The sequence below is a fragment of the Syngnathus leptorhynchus genome, chromosome 18 (assembly GCF_054491065.1).
Source record: "Syngnathus leptorhynchus isolate UIUO chromosome 18, UIUO_Slep, whole genome shotgun sequence".
NCBI classification, from domain to species: Eukaryota; Metazoa; Chordata; class Actinopteri; order Syngnathiformes; family Syngnathidae; genus Syngnathus; species Syngnathus leptorhynchus.
Genome location: NC_141212.1, coordinates 3,870,814 through 3,889,938, shown reverse-complemented (window position 1 = coordinate 3,889,938; position 19,125 = coordinate 3,870,814). Strand labels below are relative to the sequence as shown.

The 19,125-nt window shown below is 44.9% G+C and overlaps 3 protein-coding genes across 4 annotated transcripts; 1 reads left to right on the top strand and 2 right to left on the bottom strand.

Annotated features, from left to right (window-relative positions):
• The first annotated feature begins 378 nt into the window (after nt 1-378).
• napbb (N-ethylmaleimide-sensitive factor attachment protein, beta b) lies at nt 379-13,577 on the top strand. Its single transcript, XM_085937228.1, has 12 exons — nt 379-585; nt 1,164-1,243; nt 1,402-1,518; nt 1,779-1,825; nt 1,969-2,046; nt 2,128-2,183; nt 2,366-2,450; nt 2,603-2,707; nt 2,783-2,851; nt 2,934-2,984; nt 3,254-4,102; nt 13,523-13,577. The coding sequence occupies exons 1-11, from the start codon at nt 485-487 to the stop codon at nt 3,353-3,355; spliced, it is 891 nt and encodes a 296-aa protein (XP_085793354.1). The 5' UTR covers nt 379-484; the 3' UTR covers nt 3,356-4,102; nt 13,523-13,577.
• On the bottom strand, nt 4,426-7,997 carry LOC147042446 (GDNF-inducible zinc finger protein 1-like). 2 transcript variants are annotated; one of them, XM_085937219.1, is made up of 8 exons: nt 7,764-7,997; nt 6,500-7,284; nt 6,202-6,385; nt 5,948-6,114; nt 5,689-5,783; nt 5,456-5,623; nt 5,237-5,394; nt 4,427-5,068 (listed from the first exon to the last, which is right to left on the bottom strand). In XM_085937219.1, exons 2-8 carry the CDS (start codon nt 7,273-7,275, stop codon nt 4,676-4,678), a joined length of 1,941 nt encoding a protein of 646 aa, XP_085793345.1. In that variant the 5' UTR covers nt 7,276-7,284; nt 7,764-7,997; the 3' UTR covers nt 4,427-4,675. The 2 variants fall into 2 exon arrangements, with proteins under 2 accessions (XP_085793346.1, XP_085793345.1); XM_085937220.1 differs by lacking the exon at nt 7,764-7,997 and having other exon boundaries at nt 4,426-5,068; nt 6,500-7,381.
• Nucleotides 8,158-12,023, bottom strand: LOC147042445 (uncharacterized). The gene is made up of 8 exons (XM_085937218.1): nt 11,846-12,023; nt 10,576-11,294; nt 10,278-10,461; nt 10,039-10,202; nt 9,739-9,833; nt 9,511-9,678; nt 9,292-9,449; nt 8,158-9,133 (listed from the first exon to the last, which is right to left on the bottom strand). The coding sequence occupies exons 2-8, from the start codon at nt 11,283-11,285 to the stop codon at nt 8,663-8,665; spliced, it is 1,950 nt and encodes a 649-aa protein (XP_085793344.1). The 5' UTR covers nt 11,286-11,294; nt 11,846-12,023; the 3' UTR covers nt 8,158-8,662.
• Nucleotides 13,578-19,125: the final 5,548 nt, after the last annotated feature.

Below are 19,125 nucleotides of genomic sequence, written 5' to 3'. Positions count from 1 at the left end.
GATAAAGGTGTGTTTTACATTATGTTGATAATAAAGGTATGTTTTACATTATGTTGATTTCTAGGTCACTTGTGAGTTGTAATCCTCTGGCGCCATCTGCTGTCTAGAATTGTCAGTTTTATTTATTGATTTAATTTGTGTCAGTTTTATTTATTGATTTAATTTGTGTTATTAGGTAAGATATTGTGTAAGAAAAGGTACAAGCTAATATAAGTCCCCCCCCAAAATTAAAACGATTTCAATGTTTATTGACACTTTTGCGCGTGTTAAAACGTACGTATTTACGTTGAGGTGGGAGTTGTAGTTCTGTTTGATTTAAATGTCATGCGCAGGTGCTGGAAAAACACCAACTCCCATGATGCACCACTAAAGCCTCTAACAGCCACACTGTTGTGTAAAACCGCCCCCTGTAATCCCTGCTCTGACAACTCAATCCTCTGGGGTTCTTTTCTGCCTTTAAACACTAAATTTATCACCTAAAATCATGGACAACAGCGGAAAAGAAAAGGAGGCAATACAGCTCATGGCCGACGCCGACAAGAAAGTCAAGTCGTCGGGCTCTTTTTTGGGAGGGATGTTTGGCGGGTAAGGAACGCAGTTTTACGTGATGTATTATCTGGCGTTATTGGCACACAGCCCTTTTCTTTACGCCTTGAACCGACTTGTTAATGTATTAAATACCATAAATAAATCACAAATGTAGCCATTAAGCCCGAGTGGCGTTGACACTTGTTATTTATGCTAACTCACAGGTTAGCCTCCCTCTACTTTAAACAAGCTAGCTTGATATGATATAATTTTTACTTATTCACGACATTTTTGTCTACTTTTCGGCACCACTTAATAATTTAATAAGCAAATTTGGCAACACATAATTAATAGAACAAAAATTACGAAGAGTACAGCGTTGGGATTATTCAGCATTTTAATGGTTGGTTGAATTTGTTATGCAGAATATCTAAATATTTAAAAATAAATATTCTTTGTAACAATGGCTGACCTTGCATTGATGTCATTTCCCTTAACATGATTCAGTGGCTGCCTCATTTATTATCATTATTACCAAGATTAACTCCCCCAGAGGATGTATGGCAATCAATTAGTGACATTATGGAGTTTTTTTTATTGTTATATACCTTTTACCCTTTGTATTTTTCATATAGAGGACATCACAAAGTGGAGGAGGCTTGTGAGATGTACTGCAGAGCGGCCAACATGTTCAAGATGGCCAAGAACTGGAGTGGTGAGATAAGAACGTGAATAATAAACAACAAAAAACACCTGCAAGGATGCCTTTTTTTTTGCACAGCGCAGCACTTTGTGATAGTGCTGCCAAGTTAATGCTGACTCACAGTACTGAATGTTAAGTATTTTTTTTTTTTAAAACATTTTTTTTTTTAGCTGCCGGTGGAGCATTCTGTAAAGCTGCGCACCTCCACATGCAACTGCAGAACAAACACGACTGCGCTACCAGCTTCATCGATGCCGGCAATGCATACAAGAAGGCTGATCCCAATGGTGAGTCTCTGGACTGAGGTCATAAAGCCTTTAAAAATTATACAGGGGATGTTTCAAGTCACATTCTTAAACATTGTTCAGATCAACTGAGGTGTCAATTTCCAACTTTCCGCTGCAACAATTTATTGTCTGCAGCAGCCATTTTCTACATCTTTGTGTCCTGCTTTTTAACTTCTGTCCTATCATATCAACTAACACTTGTCTTAACATTTCCCTCCTCCTTTTCCTATTGTTCTTTGTCTTCTTTTTGCTGCCAAAAGAGGCAATCAAGTGTTTAAATGCCGCCATCGATATTTACACAGACATGGTAAGAAAGCAGATCACGTACTAACTAGACACAACTTTAAGCAAAGATATCTAATATAAAAGCTGTCCGTAAAGAAAATTATGCAAAATTTTGACTGACTCTTGCAGTGTACAATTAAAAACTAAATAATAAATGCCTCCTAGGGAAGATTCACCATCGCCGCCAAACATCATATCAGCATTGCCGAAATCTACGAAGCTGATCTGGTGGACATCGAAAAAGTATAATAATCATTTATTGTGGAATTGAGTTGCCCTGTTGCGTGAGACTATATTTACAATATTTGTTTTTCTTTTGCAAAGGCGATTGCACATTATGAGCAAGCGGCAGACTACTACAAGGGAGAGGAATCAAACAGGTATTCCATATTGTTGATATGTTCAAGAAATTTAGATAAGAATGGTGATAATGATTTTGAAAAAAATGCAGTCATGTTTGTGATTAAAAATATGTAATCAATGGATTTACAGTATTTATAAGCTTAGGTTCCGCATCTGTGTCTGCTGACATGATAAACTTTATGACTTCTTCTCTTCTTAGTTCGGCCAACAAGTGTTTGCTGAAGGTGGGGTCCTACTGTGCTCAGTTGGAGCAGTACCAGAAGGCCATTGAGATCTATGAGCAGGTAAAAGCTGAGCCACACAGTCTGGCCTAAATGGGGCATAGCATTGATCCTTGTAGGACACCGATTACTGCTAAAAATTTGCATTGTCTGTTCAATTGATGAAGTCATCAAATGGTACAATTAATGATGTTTATTAATATAAATATTCGCAGGTCGGAGCCAACACGATGGACAACCCGCTACTTAAGTACAGCGCCAAGGAGTATTTCTTCAAAGCGTCTCTGTGCCATTTCATTGTGGACGAGCTCAACGCTAAGGCAAGTGTGGCTCTTTGGAGCTTCCATTACACTGCCTGTAGGATGTTGTCCCATCTCAGTGTGTCCTCTCCCCAGATCGCTGTGGAGAAATATGAAGAGATGTTCCCGGCTTTCTCCGATTCCAGAGAGTGCAAACTGTTGAAGGTAGCCATTTTTTTTTTATTTATCTTTGTTTCTTCTCATTTATGTTTTTGATAACCTACATTTTGTTTTTTTTCCCCCCAAGAAACTGCTAGAGGCACACGAGGAACAGAACAGCGAGGCTTTCACAGAGGCGGTAAGTCTGTTTAGGAGTCTCAAGGCCCTTTAATTTTAAGTTTAATTCCCCCTTTAATACCTCCTTTGACGACCCAGGCTAAAATTTGCTCCTCGGTAATGTGCACAGCTTAAGCACGAAAAGTCCCCGTTGCCCAAATGCTCAGGCGTCGTCAGTGAATGGGACGAACGATCACATCCACCCTTCTTCCTTTATCAGCCGTTTCCCCTCTTTTCTCCGCTATCGACTTCTTTCTTCCTTGACAATCGCACCATACCTTTGTGGTCCAGGTCAAGGAGTTCGACTCCATCTCGCGTCTGGACCAGTGGCACACCACACTGCTGCTGCGCATCAAAAAGAGCATCCAGGGCGATGAGGGAGACCTCAAATGAGATCAAGCGGACACCTGCACTGATAGACTGGACCAACAAGTCACACGCATGGTTCCTCTCCCCCTTCCCTTTTCTTCCCCCACACGTGATAGGGCACTGCTTCACAGTAACGCTTTCTTCCAAATCCTATCGGAATGTTAAGCATCCCCACGTGCTCTCCTCTTGGGTGTAGGACTGCCGCGTACCTTTTTTATTGTTACTATGTTAGTCAAGTTCTTCAACCATTATAAGTATGCATTATATTTGAAAATGTAGTTGCAGGTTCAGAAAGTTCAGAAACGCTTTGAGACTGTTACGCATGACATTAAGTCACTTGATTATTCCCCTCCACGCGGTTATATTATAATACCTCAGGATTGTTTTATTTTTATGACTGATTTTTGCTCGGTTTCAATACTTACTGACAGCTAGGCTGCCATGTTGGGAGCCATGTCATTTTGTGTCATTTCCACTCCTCGCTACGCATGCACCTCCCCTACTCATCACTCACCACAGTATCCAGCTTCTTCTGGATCTTGAGGGAAAACAAAAAAAATAAAATAGAAAGACCTTTGTGCTTGTGCAAATGGACAATAAAGTTGTATTCTATCCCTATTAAGGTGTTTTCTACACAGTACTTTTGCTATCTACTTTTACTCAATGACAAAAGATTCTGAACAAAGACTTTTCTTTCTGACGCAGATATTCGCCATTGTGTCAAACTGCTGCAGTATACTGCCAACTACTGCTGAAGAGGACTTAATTGATGTAAGATTTCTTTTTTTTACCTTAAGTATTGGTGGCTGGTATTGGCAGTCTCCACGAGTACCCGATACTTCACTCTAGTCGAAAGTCTTGCTTTAAACGGCCACGCCTAGGTTTTTCCAGACAGTATTTATACTCTTACAATTACTGTTTTGTGTGTTTGAGCATCTAATTTAAGTCTTCAATCAGCCCGCAGATATATGTTTCATAAAATATTGGGCAGGGTTCAAATTTTTAGGAACTCAGTTTTGTAACAGTATATCAGATGCCACAAGGTAGCCACAAGGTAGCGCAAATCCTCTGAAACTCCTCAACGTTCCAGCCTGTATAATTTGCGGGGAATTTGCGCCACCTTGTGGCTACTTGTGATGCACCGCTAAAAATAAAAACGAGAACCAAAACATTAAAACAGTACTTTCTGGGTGAGTGTAAAAGAAATATTTATAGTATTCATAACAAAGTCATTGAGTAGTTTCTGCAACTTGGTTTTATGCTAGCTGTTGGCCACAATTTCTGTAAAAAAAGCTAAAATAACCACAAATTGTAGTTAACACCACTAGTATTAAATGGGGTATTTTAGATTTTAGAGAGATTTGCCACATTTCCACTTTTTTTCCACATCTCGTCAGACACGACCACTGTCAGAATGTCCGGTTGCGCTGGCTCCTCTTGGGGAGCCAGAATGGCTTGCGAGGCGACCTCTTCCAGCAGGGATGACATGCTGGGGGTCTCGGAGGAGTTTTCCTCCACGGGCATGTAAAAAGGTCTGTCCAGAGTGATGATGTCACTGCCATCTGATGTTACCATCTGAGCCTCGAACGGCATCTCTGTGTGGTCGTCAGTCACTATGGGGACTGCTCCCGGCCCGGTCTTCTCAGTGGTCTTTTTCTCCTGCGCTTGACCTTTCTTCTCTACATTACCCTCCAAGACGACCAGGTAGTTCTTCCACGGAGCATTGGGATCATGAATCTAAAGTTGAGAAACGGTGGAGGAAAAGGCCACAAGATGAATGATTTCTTAGTTTACAATGAAATGAGTGGTTAGCTAGTTGTTTCTTTTGTTTTGACGGTTGTGTTAGTTAAGTCGGTCGTACTTTTGTTTGTTAGTTCATCATGTTACTAGATGTTTGATTCTCACCCTGGTGTGACGGCGAAGAGTAGACGTGTCGGTGAAAGTACGGCTGCACAAGCCGCACATGTAGGGCTTTTCGCCGGTATGGATACGCTGGTGCCGCTTAAGTGCGTTGAGCTGCGTGAAATGCTTGCCGCAGTCATTGCAGGCGTAAGGACGTTCACCTGGGACGGAGCAGGATGTTAAAAACATGCGTGCTACAGATGATCCGAATGGGATGCTCACCAGTGTGCACCGGCAAATGCTGCCGTAGCGAGTGCCTCTGACCGAAGCAGCGGCCGCAGAACTTGCACTTGAATGGCTTGGCGCCGGTGTGGACGTTGGCGTGGCTGCGCAGGTACTCCTTGGCTGTGAAGCTCTTCCCGCAGGTCTCGCACATATAGGGCTTCTCACCTTGAACAGCGGAAGTTGACCATAGCGCTATGAAAGACGAGATCCTAACTGGGTTGTCGTCTTACCCAAGTGGGAGCGCTTGTGATAGGCCAGCGAGTTTCTCTGTTTGAAGCGGGCGTCGCACTCGTCGCAGGCGAAGGGCTTCTCACCCGTGTGGGTCCTGAACACAACCATACTCTGATGTCATATTTCACAAGGGCAACAGACATTGAGTGGCAAGATAAAACAACATGGGACTGTGTTGTCATCCCTGTGGCACACCAATGGCAAAGCGCCTTTTGACATGAAGTGATCTGTACGCTTCGAGCCACCTCAAGCTCCTACCTTTGGTGTGCGTTGAGAGCCGACTTCTGGATGAAGCGGGCACCGCACACAGTGCAGACATAGTTCTTGGTGCCGGTATGCGTCCGCTTGTGCAACATGAGCGATGCTTTGGACCTCAACGTCTTGCCACATTCAGAGCACTCCTGCATATGTGGACCATCATGCACCTAAAAAGCAAAGGACAAGTCAGGAAGTGCGGAGAAGTGAATGGACGACTGAAGGGTACTGGTTCGAGCATTTGAAAAATTCCTCACGTGTTTTTGGTGGCGGACCACGTCCTTCTTGCACTTGAAGGTCTTGGCGCAGACCTTGCAGGCGAAGAGCCGTTCGTTGCTGTGAACGTGCTTCTCGTGGAACTTCAAGCTGCTGTGCCTGGAGAAAGTGCTCAGGCAGGTCTCGCATTGATAGGTCAGCTCATCTTTGAGTCCCTTGCAGGTGCTGTTGCAAAGCGGGAGGAGAACAACTTGAGGCACTGGTTGATGACTGGACTTTTCCCACACTTCCACATTCAGGCCAGTAAATAAAAAGAAGGTCTCCCAAACCTGCACCAACCTCACGTGCTTCCGGTAGCTCCTCTCGTAGTGGAAGGTCCGCTGACAGTCACTGCACACCAACTTCCTCTTGGAGGTTCTCTTGGACACCATGCCACTCTCGTCATCGTCCTCTCCTGCGGACATCAGTACTATTTCCACGGCGCCGTTGAGACTCTGCGTGTCCTTATCAAAGTGAGGTGAGGTGGGTGAGGATGGACATGTGGTGTCATTGTCCTCTTCAGCATTAAATGCCTCATCTTTAGTTGGCTTGCACCGTTTGCGTTTGGTGCTCTTCCTTTTGGATCTTTTTGAAAGGCACTTTGAGCTCTTCGGAGGCAGTTGAGGATTTTGCGGCTTCTTTATGCCAGTCTCGGTCGCCGATGATGACTCCTCTACCACATCTGACTGCGAAGTATGATTTGTGCCGCAAAGTCTGGCCAGCTCCTCGCATTTCAAAATCTCGGCGGCCACTTGCACATCCTCCATCCTGCTCTGAGCCACCTCCGCCTTACCCGTGTACACAAACTCCAAAAAGTCCGAAAAGTCAGATGGATGCATGTTGGAGAGCGAAACCTGGTCAGGGGTGGCGTCCGATGATAGGAAGATGTTTCTGAAGTAATCGCTAGAAGCTGCGAGAACCACCCGATGAGCCTGAAATGTCTGCGCGTAGCCCGGGTAGCCAACCTGGACCGTGATGTCACTCAAGTGTCCCTGCAGCCTCAGGCGGTGGAGGGCGTTCAGGATATTCTGGTGGTGTGTTTGGGAGCTGAGCTGGATCACCTCCATGGCCATCATGTATTGAATCTGGATAGAAATTGAGTTGAACTGCAGAATTTAGTCGGTGCCAAAAAGATGTACACTGATGCTTTGAGTTTCAAGTGACCCATTGCATTTTTTGAGATACAAACATATAGAAGGCTAAAAAGGGGGGGGGGGGGGGCACGTGCAACCTAACATTGTCTTTGAAACCGTAATTCGAATCCTTGGATAACTATTAAATGTGTTAACACATGCAGCAACAAACGTGCATAGATCACAGGCAATGTTACATGTAACCGTAATGGCACTTGTGTTATGACAATGTAACGACCGCAACCATGTGGTTTTCACGCACAAAACAGTTGGTCGGGGCTCTGATGTTTGCACAATTGGCAATGTGATTTGACCAAAAGCTACAGTTAAATTGCATAGAAAAACACAGGATCTGGGTTCCTGCTGCTGATTTTAGCATCGTGCGAATGAGCGTATCCGGCGAAAACCGTTGGAGAGAGCGTCTTTCTTACCGTAAGGTCGCTAAAATGGCAGCCCCATCAACAGTAGCGAACGCTGATCTATGTGGCTATACAAAACGCATACGGAACATAATCCACAGGGAAAAAAGGATGGACGGCAACACCACTAAGACAAACAACATGAAGTTAAAAACAATTGTAAACGGTTGTAATAACGTGGAATATTACTTAGAAAATTATGCAAGGTTGCAGGAAATATTGTTCATGGGGGGGAAAATTATGAACGAAAAATATGTCTTATGTTCTTAGCATTCCCTTTCGCGATAACGTTAAAGCGAGTTTGTCACCAATAGCTTTCCGTAGCGCTCCGATACGATGTACGCATGCGCAACGTAGCCCTCTTGTTATTCCCATTTGCACAAAAAACACGACCCTCTTTCTTGACATATTTATTTAAGCAGTTAATTTTCTCTATTGGTATGTTTGTATTTTATATTTAGTTTTCACAATTCACACATGGGGATCAGTAAGACTGTGTTTTTGTGTTAACACTTTGTCCGCAAAACGTACCCGTTTAGAGCCACAAGGTGGCGCAAATCCTCTGAAACGCTTCTTGCTTCCAGCCTGTAGAGTTTGCGGGGAATTTGCGCCACCTTGTGGCTACTTGTGATACAGCGCTACAAAAATGAGAAACAAAACTTTAAAACAGTACTTTCTGGGTGACTGTAAAAGAAATGTTCATAGTATTCATGACAAAGTCATTGAGTAGTTTCTGCAACTTGTTTTTATGCTGGCTGTTAGCCACAATTTCTGTACAAAAGCTAAAAGAACTACAAATTGTAATTATTACACCTATGATTAAGTGGGATATTTATTTTACATTTTATTTAGATTTTAGAGGGATTTGCTTGGTTGTCATTTGCTTTCTTCTCCAGTGTCCTTTGCCACATTTATACTTCTTTACACGTCTCGTCAGAAATGACCACGGTCAGAATGTCCGGTTGCACCGCCTCCTCTTGGGGAGCCAGAATAGTTTGCGAGGCGGCCTCTTCCAGCAGGGATGACATGCCGGGGGTCTCCACGGAAAGCGAGTGGGCAGTCTCGGAGGAGTTTTCCTCCACTGTCATGACAAAAGGTCTCTCCAAAGCGATGACATCGCCGCCGCTGCCATCTGACGTTACCACCTGAGCCTCGGGCGGAATCTCTGTGTGGTCGTGAGTCTCCAGGGCGACTGCTCCCGGCCCGACCTTCTCGGGCGGCAGAGCAGTGGTGGTGGGAGAGGGGACTTTGTTTTTGGATGCCTTTTTGGCATTGCTTTTTTTCTCCTGCGCTGTCCCCTTGTTTTGAGCTTTGTATTTCTTCTCCACATTACCCTCCAAGACGACCAGGTAGTTCTTCCATGGTGCATTGGCATCATGAGTCTAAAGTTGGGGAAAAAGTGGAGGAAAAGGCCACAAGATAAATGATTTCTTAGTTAGCTTAGTTATTTTTTTGTTTGACGTATAGTTGGTTTGTATGACTTAAGTTGGTCGCACTTTTGTTTGTTGGTTCATTATGTTACGAGATGCGTGATACTCACCGTGGTGTGACGGCGAAGAGTAGACTTGTCGGTGAACGTGCGGTTGCACAAGCCGCACATGTAGGGCTTTTCGCCGGTGTGGATGCGCTGGTGCCGCTGAAGTGCGTTGAGTTGCGTGAAATGCTTGTCGCAGTCATTGCAGGCGTAAGGACGTTCACCTGGGACGGAGCAGGATGTTAAAAACGTGCGTGCTACAGATGATCCGAATGGGACGCTAACCTGTGTGCACCGTCAAATGCTGCCGTAGCGAGTTCCTCTGAGCGAAGCCGCGGCCGCAGTGCTCGCACTTGAACGGCTTGGAGCCGGTGTGGATGTTGGAGTGGTAGCGCAGGTACTCCTTGGATGCGAAGCTCTTCCCGCAGGCCTCGCACATGAAGGGCTTCTCACCTTGAACAACAGAAGTTGACCATAGCGCTATGAAAGACAAGATCCTAACTGGGGTCTTACCCGTGTGGGAGCGTTTGTGATAGGCCAGCATGCTTTTCTGGGTGAAGCGGGCATCACATTCGTCGCAGGCAAAGGGCTTCTCACCCGTGTGGATCCTGAACACAACAACACTCTGATGTCATATTTCACATTGGCAATAAAGAGCTCCCATTTGGAATGCATTGGCAAGATAAAACAAAATGGGACTGTGTTATCATCCCTGTGGGACACCAATGGCAAAGCGCCTTTTGACATGAAGCGATCTGTACGCTTTGAGCCACCGAAGGTCCAAAACAGGACTTTTCAAGACCAAACTCGTACCTGTGGTGCATATTGAGAGCCGACTTCTGGGTGAAGCGGGAACCGCACTCGGTGCAGACAAAGGCCTTGATGCCGCTATGCGTCCGCTTGTGCAACATGAGCGATGCTTTGGAGCTCAACCTCTTGCCACATTCAGAGCACTGGTGCAAATGTGGATCATGCACCTATAAAGTCAGGAAGTGCGGTGAAGTGAATGGACGACTGAAGGGGACTGGTTCGAGCATTTGAAAATTCCTGACCTGTTTTTGGTGGCGGACCACGTCCTTCTTGCGTTTAAAGGTCTTAGCGCAGACATCGCAGGTGAAGAGCCGTTCGCTGCTGTGAACGTGCTTCTCGTGGATCCTCAAGTTGCTGCGGTTGGAGAAGGTCTTCATGCAGATCTCGCAGCGATAGACCAGCTCAGCTTTGACTCCATGGCAGGTGCTGTTGCAAAGCGAGAGGAGAACAACTTGAGGCACTGGTTGATGACTGGACTTTTCCTACACTGCCACATTTAGGCCAGTAAGTAAAAATAAGCTGTCCCAACCTAGCACCAACCTCACGTGTTTCAGGTAGCTCCGCTCGTAGTGGAAGCTCCGCTGACAGTCACTGCACACAAACTTCCCCTTGGTGGCTTTCTTGGACACCATGCCACTCTCGTCATCGTCCTCGCCTGCGGACACCATCACTATTTCCTCGGGGTCGTTGAGACTCTGCGTGTCCTTATCAAAGTGAGGTGAGGTGGGTGAGGATGGACATGTGGTGTCATTGTCCTCTTCAGCATTAAATGCCTCATCTGTAGTTGGAATGCACCGTTTGAGTTTGGGCTTCTTTACGCCAATCTCGGTCGCCGGTGATGACTCCTCCACCACGTCTGACTCCGAAGTATGATTTGTGCCGCAAAGTCTGGCCAGCTCCTCACATTTCAAAATATCGGCGGCCGCTTGCATGTCCCCCATCCTGCTCTGAGCCACTTCCGCCTTACCCGTGTACACAAACTCCAAAAAGTCCGAAAAGTCAGATGGATGCATGTTGGAGAGCGAAATCTGGTCAGGGGTGGCGTCCGGTGATAGGAAGATGTTCCTGAAGTAATCGCTAGAAGCTGCGAGAACTACCCGATGAGCCTGAAATGTCTGCACGTGGCCCTGGTAGTCAACCTGGACCGTGATGTCACTCAGGTGTCCCTGCAGCCTCAGGCGGTGGAGGGCGTTCAGGATATTCTGGTGGTGTGTTTGGGAGCTGAGCTGGATCAACTCCGTGCCCATCATGTAGTGAGTCTGGACAGAAGTTGAGTTGAACTGCAGGATTTAGTCGGTGCCAAAAAGATGTGCTTTGACCCTTTGCATTTTTCGGGATACAAGCTGTTGTTGGAACAATCGTCTTATTGTAATGCATAATATAAAATGCATTTTATTTATATGGATGGAAGGTAAGAAGGGTACAGGAAACATGAGATATGTAGAAGGCTGAAAGGAGGGGGGCAGGTATCACCTAACATTGTCCTTGAACCCGTTATTCGAAACCTTGCATGACTATTAAATGTGTAAACACATTCAGAAACAAACGTGCATAGATCACAGGCAATGTTGCATGTAACCATAATGGCACTTGTGTTATAACAATGTAACAACTGCAACCGTGTTATTGTCACGTACAAAACAGTCGGTCGGGGTTCTGATGTTTGCACAATTGGCAATATGATTTGACCAAAAGCTATCGTTAAATTGCATAGAAAAACGCGGGATCTGGGTTCCTACTGCTAATTTTAGCATCGCGCAAATGAGTGCGTGAGGCGAATAACATTGAAGAGAGAGAGCGTCTTTCTTACCGTAAGGTCGCTAAAATGACAGCCCCATGAACAGTAGCGAACGCTGATCGCTGTGGTTATTCAAATGCTACGGAACTTAATCCGCAGGGAAAAAAATAGACGGCAACACCACTTAGACAAACAACATAAAGGCAAACTAATGATAAGCAGGAGTAAAAACGTGCAATATTAATTCGAAATATATGCAAGGTTGCAAAAAATATTGTTCATTGGGGGAATAATGTGAACGTAATATTGGTCTATTCTTTTTAGCACTCCCTTTTGCTATAAAGTTAAATCAATTTGGTCTCCAATAGCTTTCCGTAGTTCTCCTAGACCATGTACGCATGCGCAGTGTAGCCCTCGTTATAAACAAGTTCACTAAAAACGCATAACACGCTTTCTTGACATATTTATGTAAGCAGCGAATGTTCTGTATTGATATGTTTGTAATTTATCTTTAGTTCTCACAATTCACACACGGGGATCAGCAAGACTTTTGTGTTTTTTGTGTTAACACTTTGTCCGCGAGATGGCGCCATTGCGTAGCTAGTGAACGCGTTAAAAAATAGCATATGCATCTTATCGTCATTACCTTTTAGGTTTTTAGCGTTTTTCACCCTAAAATACAACATTGCACGTCAAACGAGGTGCTTAAGTAGTCAATTTATGCTGATATAGTCTAAAGCTTGGAGTTTAGTGGGAGACACTTGATAAACAAGTCACCTCTAAGGAGGAGCGTAGGTAATTTTTTCATACTCACAATGACATAAATCATCCTCAGAGATGCAAAGCACATTGTACATGCATGGGTGAGAGGGGCGTTCTGCTGTTGCCAAGGTTTCTTGTCTCCACAAAGAAATCCATACAGCTCCCATTTATCATAATGAATCCTGCGAGCCTGCAGTGTTTCCTCGCTTGGGTGACTCATACTGCACGCAGCACCAGAGCTTTGCATTCATTTTTATTTCTTCCCACTGTAGTCAAGGATAACCAAACCCTGAATAGAAGTTAGTTCAAGATGATTGACTTATTTTCATTTTGTTTTACAAAACTAAACTGGAGTCCTGCAGCTTCTCACCAAAGATGAGAAGTGCCAAAATGCAGAACTTAAGTGAGAAGAACGCAAAGCAGCGGTGACGCCATGATGGTGTATGCACTCCAAGAAGAACCGCAGTCTTCCCTTTGTATCATTTGAGAGCAATGGGTTCGAGCCAGACCAACTTTCAACGGGTCCAGCTCCTTGTTTTGCGGTAGTTTGGCCTTCCGTTCCCCTCAGGCTCATTCGACAATAAACATCAATCATTGTGTTCATGGTTTTGGTCCACGTTCATCAATTGTGAGCGTACACTTCGGAAACAAGTTCAGCAAACAAACAAACATTTTTTATTCTCAATCTTATTGCTGAACGACACCAGACTATGGAAAGGCAGAATGGCTTTATGCCACACCACGAGAGTCTAGACCTGGCGAGTTGAGCCGAGACCTCAAGAACAGGATGAAGATAGTTGAAAGCAGAACTTCATAATTGTGGTCCAGTTTTGTTGGCCTGATGAGGCATGATGCTTTTTGCAGTAAAACGAGACCAAATGTTTCCTTCCATCAACAGGCTTTTGTGGCTTTCTGCTTAACTAGTGCATGACTGGATATTTTGTGTCGTGTTGATCTCACTGTCTTTTTTTTTTTTTTCCCCCTCAGAATTTGAAAGACAGTAAATTGGAAAAGGTCAAGGAGTGGCTGTAAGAAGCATGTGATTGATCCCAGCCAAACAGGTAATAACAAAAACAAAATATTAAACTAAAATATATTAAAAAATTGAGCTAAACAAAATATGTTATGAAAGAAGTACAGAGTAGCTAGAGCCAGATTAAAATACACAAATATGAAATAAAAAGCATGCATCCATTATATTACAATTACTCTAAGCACCACTCATGTCATTTTTTTTGCAGACTCATATAAGCCCGAGTATTGCGATGTGTCTGTCTACATGTGTTGCTCCACCATTTGTCTTGAAATATCCATTGGGCAAAATCCTGTTGTTTCCCAAAATGTGTCCCTCTGAGGACTTCATCGGAAAGAACTTGTCTTGCCAAAGCCAAAGAATGATTTAATACATGGGGAGCAAATGAGCAAATCATAGTGTGGGAACGTGCTTAAACAAAGACGGTTTCATCTCATATCCGCAGACTCATTTTCACTGAATGAAAAGCGTTGAAAAGAAGCTCCTTGGCATTTCATTGAACAGCTCCGCTTCTCCATCCATCCACTGATGAATAGATAGTCGGAATTCCGAGATGGAGTTACTTTGGCCTCTGACTCACCGCCTGTGTTCCCAGTGGAACCCTCCCTCCCACTTCTCCCCCCTTCCCCCCTTCTCCTTCCTCCTCCTCCTCCTCCTTCATTCGTCCTTGCCAGTGTTCCCTCCGCTGTAACCGAATCCCGCACTTGAGAGCCTCAAGGACGGCCGGCCGCCCACTGCCACAGCCGCTGCGTTCAGAAATAGAGGGCTTACCTACTGCAGCTAAAATAGATCCCAACCTTAATAAGTAACTCGCACGCTCTTTTGGTAACATTTATGGCACCCTTTAGTCAGGCAGGTGTTTTCCCACAATGCAACATGTTCCCTCAGCTCTTCCATTGCTCTCCTTCTGGGTTTCTTGGACACCAGCCTTACTCAGATACTGGACCAAATGCAAAGAAGTCCAAAAATATTTGCTGGGAAAATAAAAAATATCGGAAAAAAAATTTATATAGTATATAAATAATATAATAATAATAATAATAATAATAATAAAAAGTACTGGGCAAAAATAGCAAAAAACATTAGAAATAAAAATTAAATCATAGAAAAAAACAAAAACAAGCAATCACTCTCCTACACGCCCTCCTTTTGTTACTTCCTGTCCGCCGCCACCCTCCTCGTGTCCTCTCTGGCTTCGCTCCTACGGAATTGCATCACTTGTCTCCCCTGCCGCTCGGACCTTCTAATCACATATGGCGTGCACGCACATGCACCAGTTATGTGGCTTTGTGTGGAATGATACGCTTGGTCCGTGTGCTTGATTCTGGAGGCTTTCCCAGCGTTCCCGTCACATTTTTCCAGCTTCAACACTCATCGAGCCACGTGAACGCAACTAGTAGTTCGATAGAAATGAAAATGGATAGAGATCATTTGATATCCTTAGTTCACGTCCTCAGCAGTAAGCTAGCATACAACAAGTTGAGTTTGTCGTCCATTCATTTTTTTTTCCTTTTCTTTTCGTGACAACCAAAGCAAATATCTTCCTTCCTGCGGGGCGGACGACCGCAGCCGCATTGTTAACCCTCCGATGGACCGACTCTTGTGAAACGTGGCAAAGCTCCAACTCCAGTCTTGTGTAATAATAACAGGGAGGAAAATGGATGCCGGGACGGGAAGTTGTGGGAGTGCGGTTGTGTGTGCGGGTATCTCTCTTTTTAATTTTTTTTGGTGTACCATATGTACTGTTAATAGATTGGATGGTCCATAGCTAGATGTAGTAGGCCCATGGACGTTTCTCCTTCTGGTTGGTGGTAAATAATTCCTCAGCCAGTGTTAAAACAAACCGCAGATTCCACAGCTAATTTGCAAATCCAACCTCGGCTGTCTTGTTTTTTTGTTCCTCCATCTTTTCCGAAGGGCTTTAATAGCAAAACCTGCGCGTAGAATTCTAAATAGCGAACCCCCAAGATGAGCAAACGGGCCGCGGGGAGGAGAGATTTCCGAGAGATTACCGACGCGCTTTTTAAAAGCGGTCGAAGGAAGCGAGTCCCAGTAAAATAAACGATGCTCTCGGTTTCGCCGAGAAGGAACGCTTGTTGACTCAACGGCTCAAGGCGAATCGCTTTTCATCAAGTCAAATATACGCCGTCTCGATATACAGTGTCAAATGGACTCCCACGTGTTTGCTTTGGGTTCATTTACCTTGGAGGAGACCACACGCGTGTGGAAATGAGAAAAGTAGAAAAGAAGTATGAATGGATATTTGATTGTTGAAAATCCTTCCCTTTCAAAATAAAACATTTCAATGGGAAAAGATGCAATTCTAGCCTTTCAACGGGAGCTTCCAACGTCGAGAACTCGGTCGACATCCGTCTGAATATGACCAAAAATGGTGCGGGGGAGAGTGAGTAGGAGCTCGCGGTTGTGGGAGGTGGGGTGGCGAGACACACGACTGACACGTTTGCACGGAGGAGCGAGACAGCTACGCTCGTGAGATGTGAACAAGCTAGAATGCATTTGAGCTGTGAGGCCTCTGTGGATGGAAATGAGCTGATGATTAAACGACATGAGAGGAAGTTGTCAGGAATTTCATCTGTGGTACATTTGGTCCATACTTTAGATTAATCAGTCGAGAAGTATGGAATGTAGTTTTGGAGGTCACCTTGACTCGGTCACTTAGATATGACGAGGTCGGAGAGGCCCAATCAGTTTGTCTGCCGACTTTGTGTCCACGTCTTTCCTCAGTAGTTGCGAGTCACGACCTGTCGGTTCACCCTTGGATTCCTGTAAACAAAGACCACCGCTTGGACTTCAAACGGCGCCTCATTTGAGAGAGCGGAGGGAAAAAAAATAATAAAAAAAACATCATGTTCTAGTCGGGCCGGGTTGCCATGGTAACTCAGCATCACCGTGGCAGACTTTCCGCGGGGATCTTTGTCTGTCTGTCTCATCAGGGACCCTCGCATCAGTGATGTTGCACACCGCCCGCCGATGACTCACCGGCGTCAATTTTCAATTCACCGGCCGCTAACATCTTGTACATCTTTTAGCATTAGCATTGGATTTTCGATTTCAGTAGGTTGATCAGTTTGATCGCTCTGTCGTAATGCGAGACAGTCTCCTCCTTTCGGCTTTGGCATTTAGCAACCTAATGAGGTGTGAAACGGTAGAAGCCAAGCCCCTCCCACCAATTGTGAAGGGGGGGGACATCCCAGCATCAATTCAAACATCAGTTAAGCAGAAAAGTCACCAAAGGCCGCCAGCTGCCAACAGTCTGACTGCAGTTTCTTCCTGCAACCTGGCATATGACTCATCTGGCAAGGTCATGTGATCGCGCGTTCAGCCTGAGGTGTGTGTGTGTGTCTGATGGTGAAGCAGCCCCCCCCCCCCCCCCTTTTCCCGTCGGCTTATTAAGAAGCATAGAAAAAGCTCTTTTTGTGCCGCTCCGGTGTGAACGGCAGCGTGAGGATTTTCCCGACGTGATGAGCGATGAGTCACCGAAGACCCAGAGAAAGAGATTCCAATCGAGGAAATGTCAAGATAGTCAGCGCCAAGATTGCACGCAAAGCACGTGTCGGGATGTTTTGTTTATCCCGGTGGGGGGGTAGACATTATACGCATGCGGCACCGCGGGAATCGTACACCCCATTAATCCGATGGGGTTCCCCGCTTTGTAAAAACACGCTCAGGCCTAAATTGATTGAGATTGAACGCGACATGATCATTAATATGCAACAACATGAAATGCTCTCGAAAGACCAAACTAATCAAGTTATTTAGATTCAAAGAAACAGCAACATGATTCGATACGTACCTCGATACATAGCACCCGATAATTTTTTTTTAAAGCCGATGCATTTGATTATGTAATGATTTTGTTGGGTGAAGTTTTCTTGATTTAAATCGATTTTCATTTCACCCCCTGATAGACACATCAACACAACATTGACGTGTGCATCCAAACGTAACTTGTCAGCAGGTTGCACACGCAGCTTCCAAGAGATGAGTGCATCATCTCCGCTTTGCAAACAAGCCCCAAAAACTGTGTGCCCAATGGAGTGATGAAACTCGAACCTGAAGCCGGCGGCCTCTGTCGAAAGAAACGAGTCGGGCATTCTGATTGGTTACATAAGCGCGCAAAGGGAACACACACACACAGTCGCGCAGACCCCAGAGGCCCGTGTTTGCCTTTCCTGTAATCGGAGCATCCGTTCTCTGAAGGGTGATGTAACCCGACGCCAGGCGAGCCAGCCGTTCAGACATGCCGAAATATAGGCTACCCGTGTGCAAATGTATGTGCGCTTGCTTTTATCGCCTTACATCACCTGTGACACGATTTACGAGCAATTGCGAAAGTCGTCGGGCAGAGATAAGTCGGCCCCGCCGGGTCGCGCTTCAGCTGTTTTTCTTGCGGCATGCCGCCTGGCCTAAGTTTTTACAAAGTGAAATATTGGGAACTCATAGCCATACTTGAGTGATTTGCTCACCTCGTATTTTAGGATTTATTTAGTTTTTTGAAAATATGTCTTTTTTTTTCCTCATCCAAATAGGTCAAGGGCGTAACTCTTAATAGTGCCATTTTCTGGCTTCACGGGTTTCCTCTCCGCGTGACCCATTTGCCAGCAGACCGCCGTTTCCCTCCCGCTCTCGCTCTCCTTCACTCGCCCTGCCGCCGTTGCCATGCCGACGTCGCCGATGGCAAGACGAAAAGATGAAAACTCGCCGGCTTTTCCATCAACGCCGGCGTGGCTCTCTCCCAGCCTCGTTTATGGGTTAAAAATGACATTTTTTTTCACCATTAAGCCTCAGAAGAAACTCACTTTGATTGTGGCTGAGAACGTGTAGCACGAAATGGCTCATTGGAAATGTGTAATTTGTGTGTACTTTATTTTAGAACAGAAAAGGCTAATAGCTAGGGACTAAAACTTTTGGAAAGAATTGAATATTCCCTAAGCCACACCCTCTAAAAACCCAAACCATCTCATCACAATGAGGCTCAAAACTGCAGCATACTATTTTGGATTTTTTCATTTCACATTATTTTGCGGTAATTATTTGAAATGTTAACATGAGAGATTATCGCTAATTTCATCTAATAAAGCTAGCTACAGTCCGCTTGACATTTTGGTCTTTAAGTCAACTCATTTGAGGTCGCTTCCATTCATGTCACGGGATAAAAAAAATAAATAAATAAAAAAGCCACAATGTTAATATTCATTATGCCCTGTAGTGGATAAATATGTTCTGTTTGTAGGATTAGGACAGTTTACTTTGGAAAGGTTTTGGACTTCCTATGTAGGTAGAGCAGCTGTCGACCGAAGAGATTACAAAACAGGATGGCTGCTTAGTTTCAGCATTACGTGGCCGTCCCTCTCTCTCTCTCTTTCTCTCTCTCTCCCGGACGCCTGTCGCATTTGTGTAATTTACGATGCCTTCCGCCACTCCCGACGCTCTTAAAGCCGAGAGACCGCAGTGAGATAGCGCTGTCGGTAATGTTTGTTACAGGAAGAGGAAGCGCCTCTCTTAGAACATTATGGACTGCTTTTTTAGAAGGATC

Excerpts from the sequence above, each read along its gene's own strand:
- napbb (XM_085937228.1), top strand. The coding sequence starts at position 485 with ATGGACAACAGCGGAAAAGAAAAGGAGGCAATACAGCTCATGGCCGAC. Across the intron at positions 2,708-2,782 it reads TGGACGAGCTCAACGCTAAG|ATCGCTGTGGAGAAATATGA; the intron begins GCAAGTGTGGCT and ends TCCTCTCCCCAG. Across the intron at positions 2,852-2,933 it reads GAGAGTGCAAACTGTTGAAG|AAACTGCTAGAGGCACACGA; the intron begins GTAGCCATTTTT and ends TTTCCCCCCAAG.
- LOC147042446 (XM_085937219.1), bottom strand. The coding sequence starts at position 7,275 with ATGATGGCCATGGAGGTGATCCAGCTCAGCTCCCAAACACACCACCAG. Across the intron at positions 6,386-6,499 it reads AGCTACCGGAAGCACGTGAG|CACCTGCAAGGGACTCAAAG; the intron begins GTTGGTGCAGGT and ends GCTTTGCAACAG. Across the intron at positions 5,784-5,947 it reads GCTCTCAACGCACACCAAAG|GACCCACACGGGTGAGAAGC; the intron begins GTAGGAGCTTGA and ends GGTTGTGTTCAG.
- LOC147042445 (XM_085937218.1), bottom strand. The coding sequence starts at position 11,285 with ATGATGGGCACGGAGTTGATCCAGCTCAGCTCCCAAACACACCACCAG. Across the intron at positions 9,679-9,738 it reads TCACAAACGCTCCCACACGG|GTGAGAAGCCCTTCATGTGC; the intron begins GTAAGACCCCAG and ends CTGTTGTTCAAG. Across the intron at positions 9,134-9,291 it reads CTCTTCGCCGTCACACCACG|ACTCATGATGCCAATGCACC; the intron begins GTGAGTATCACG and ends CCCCAACTTTAG.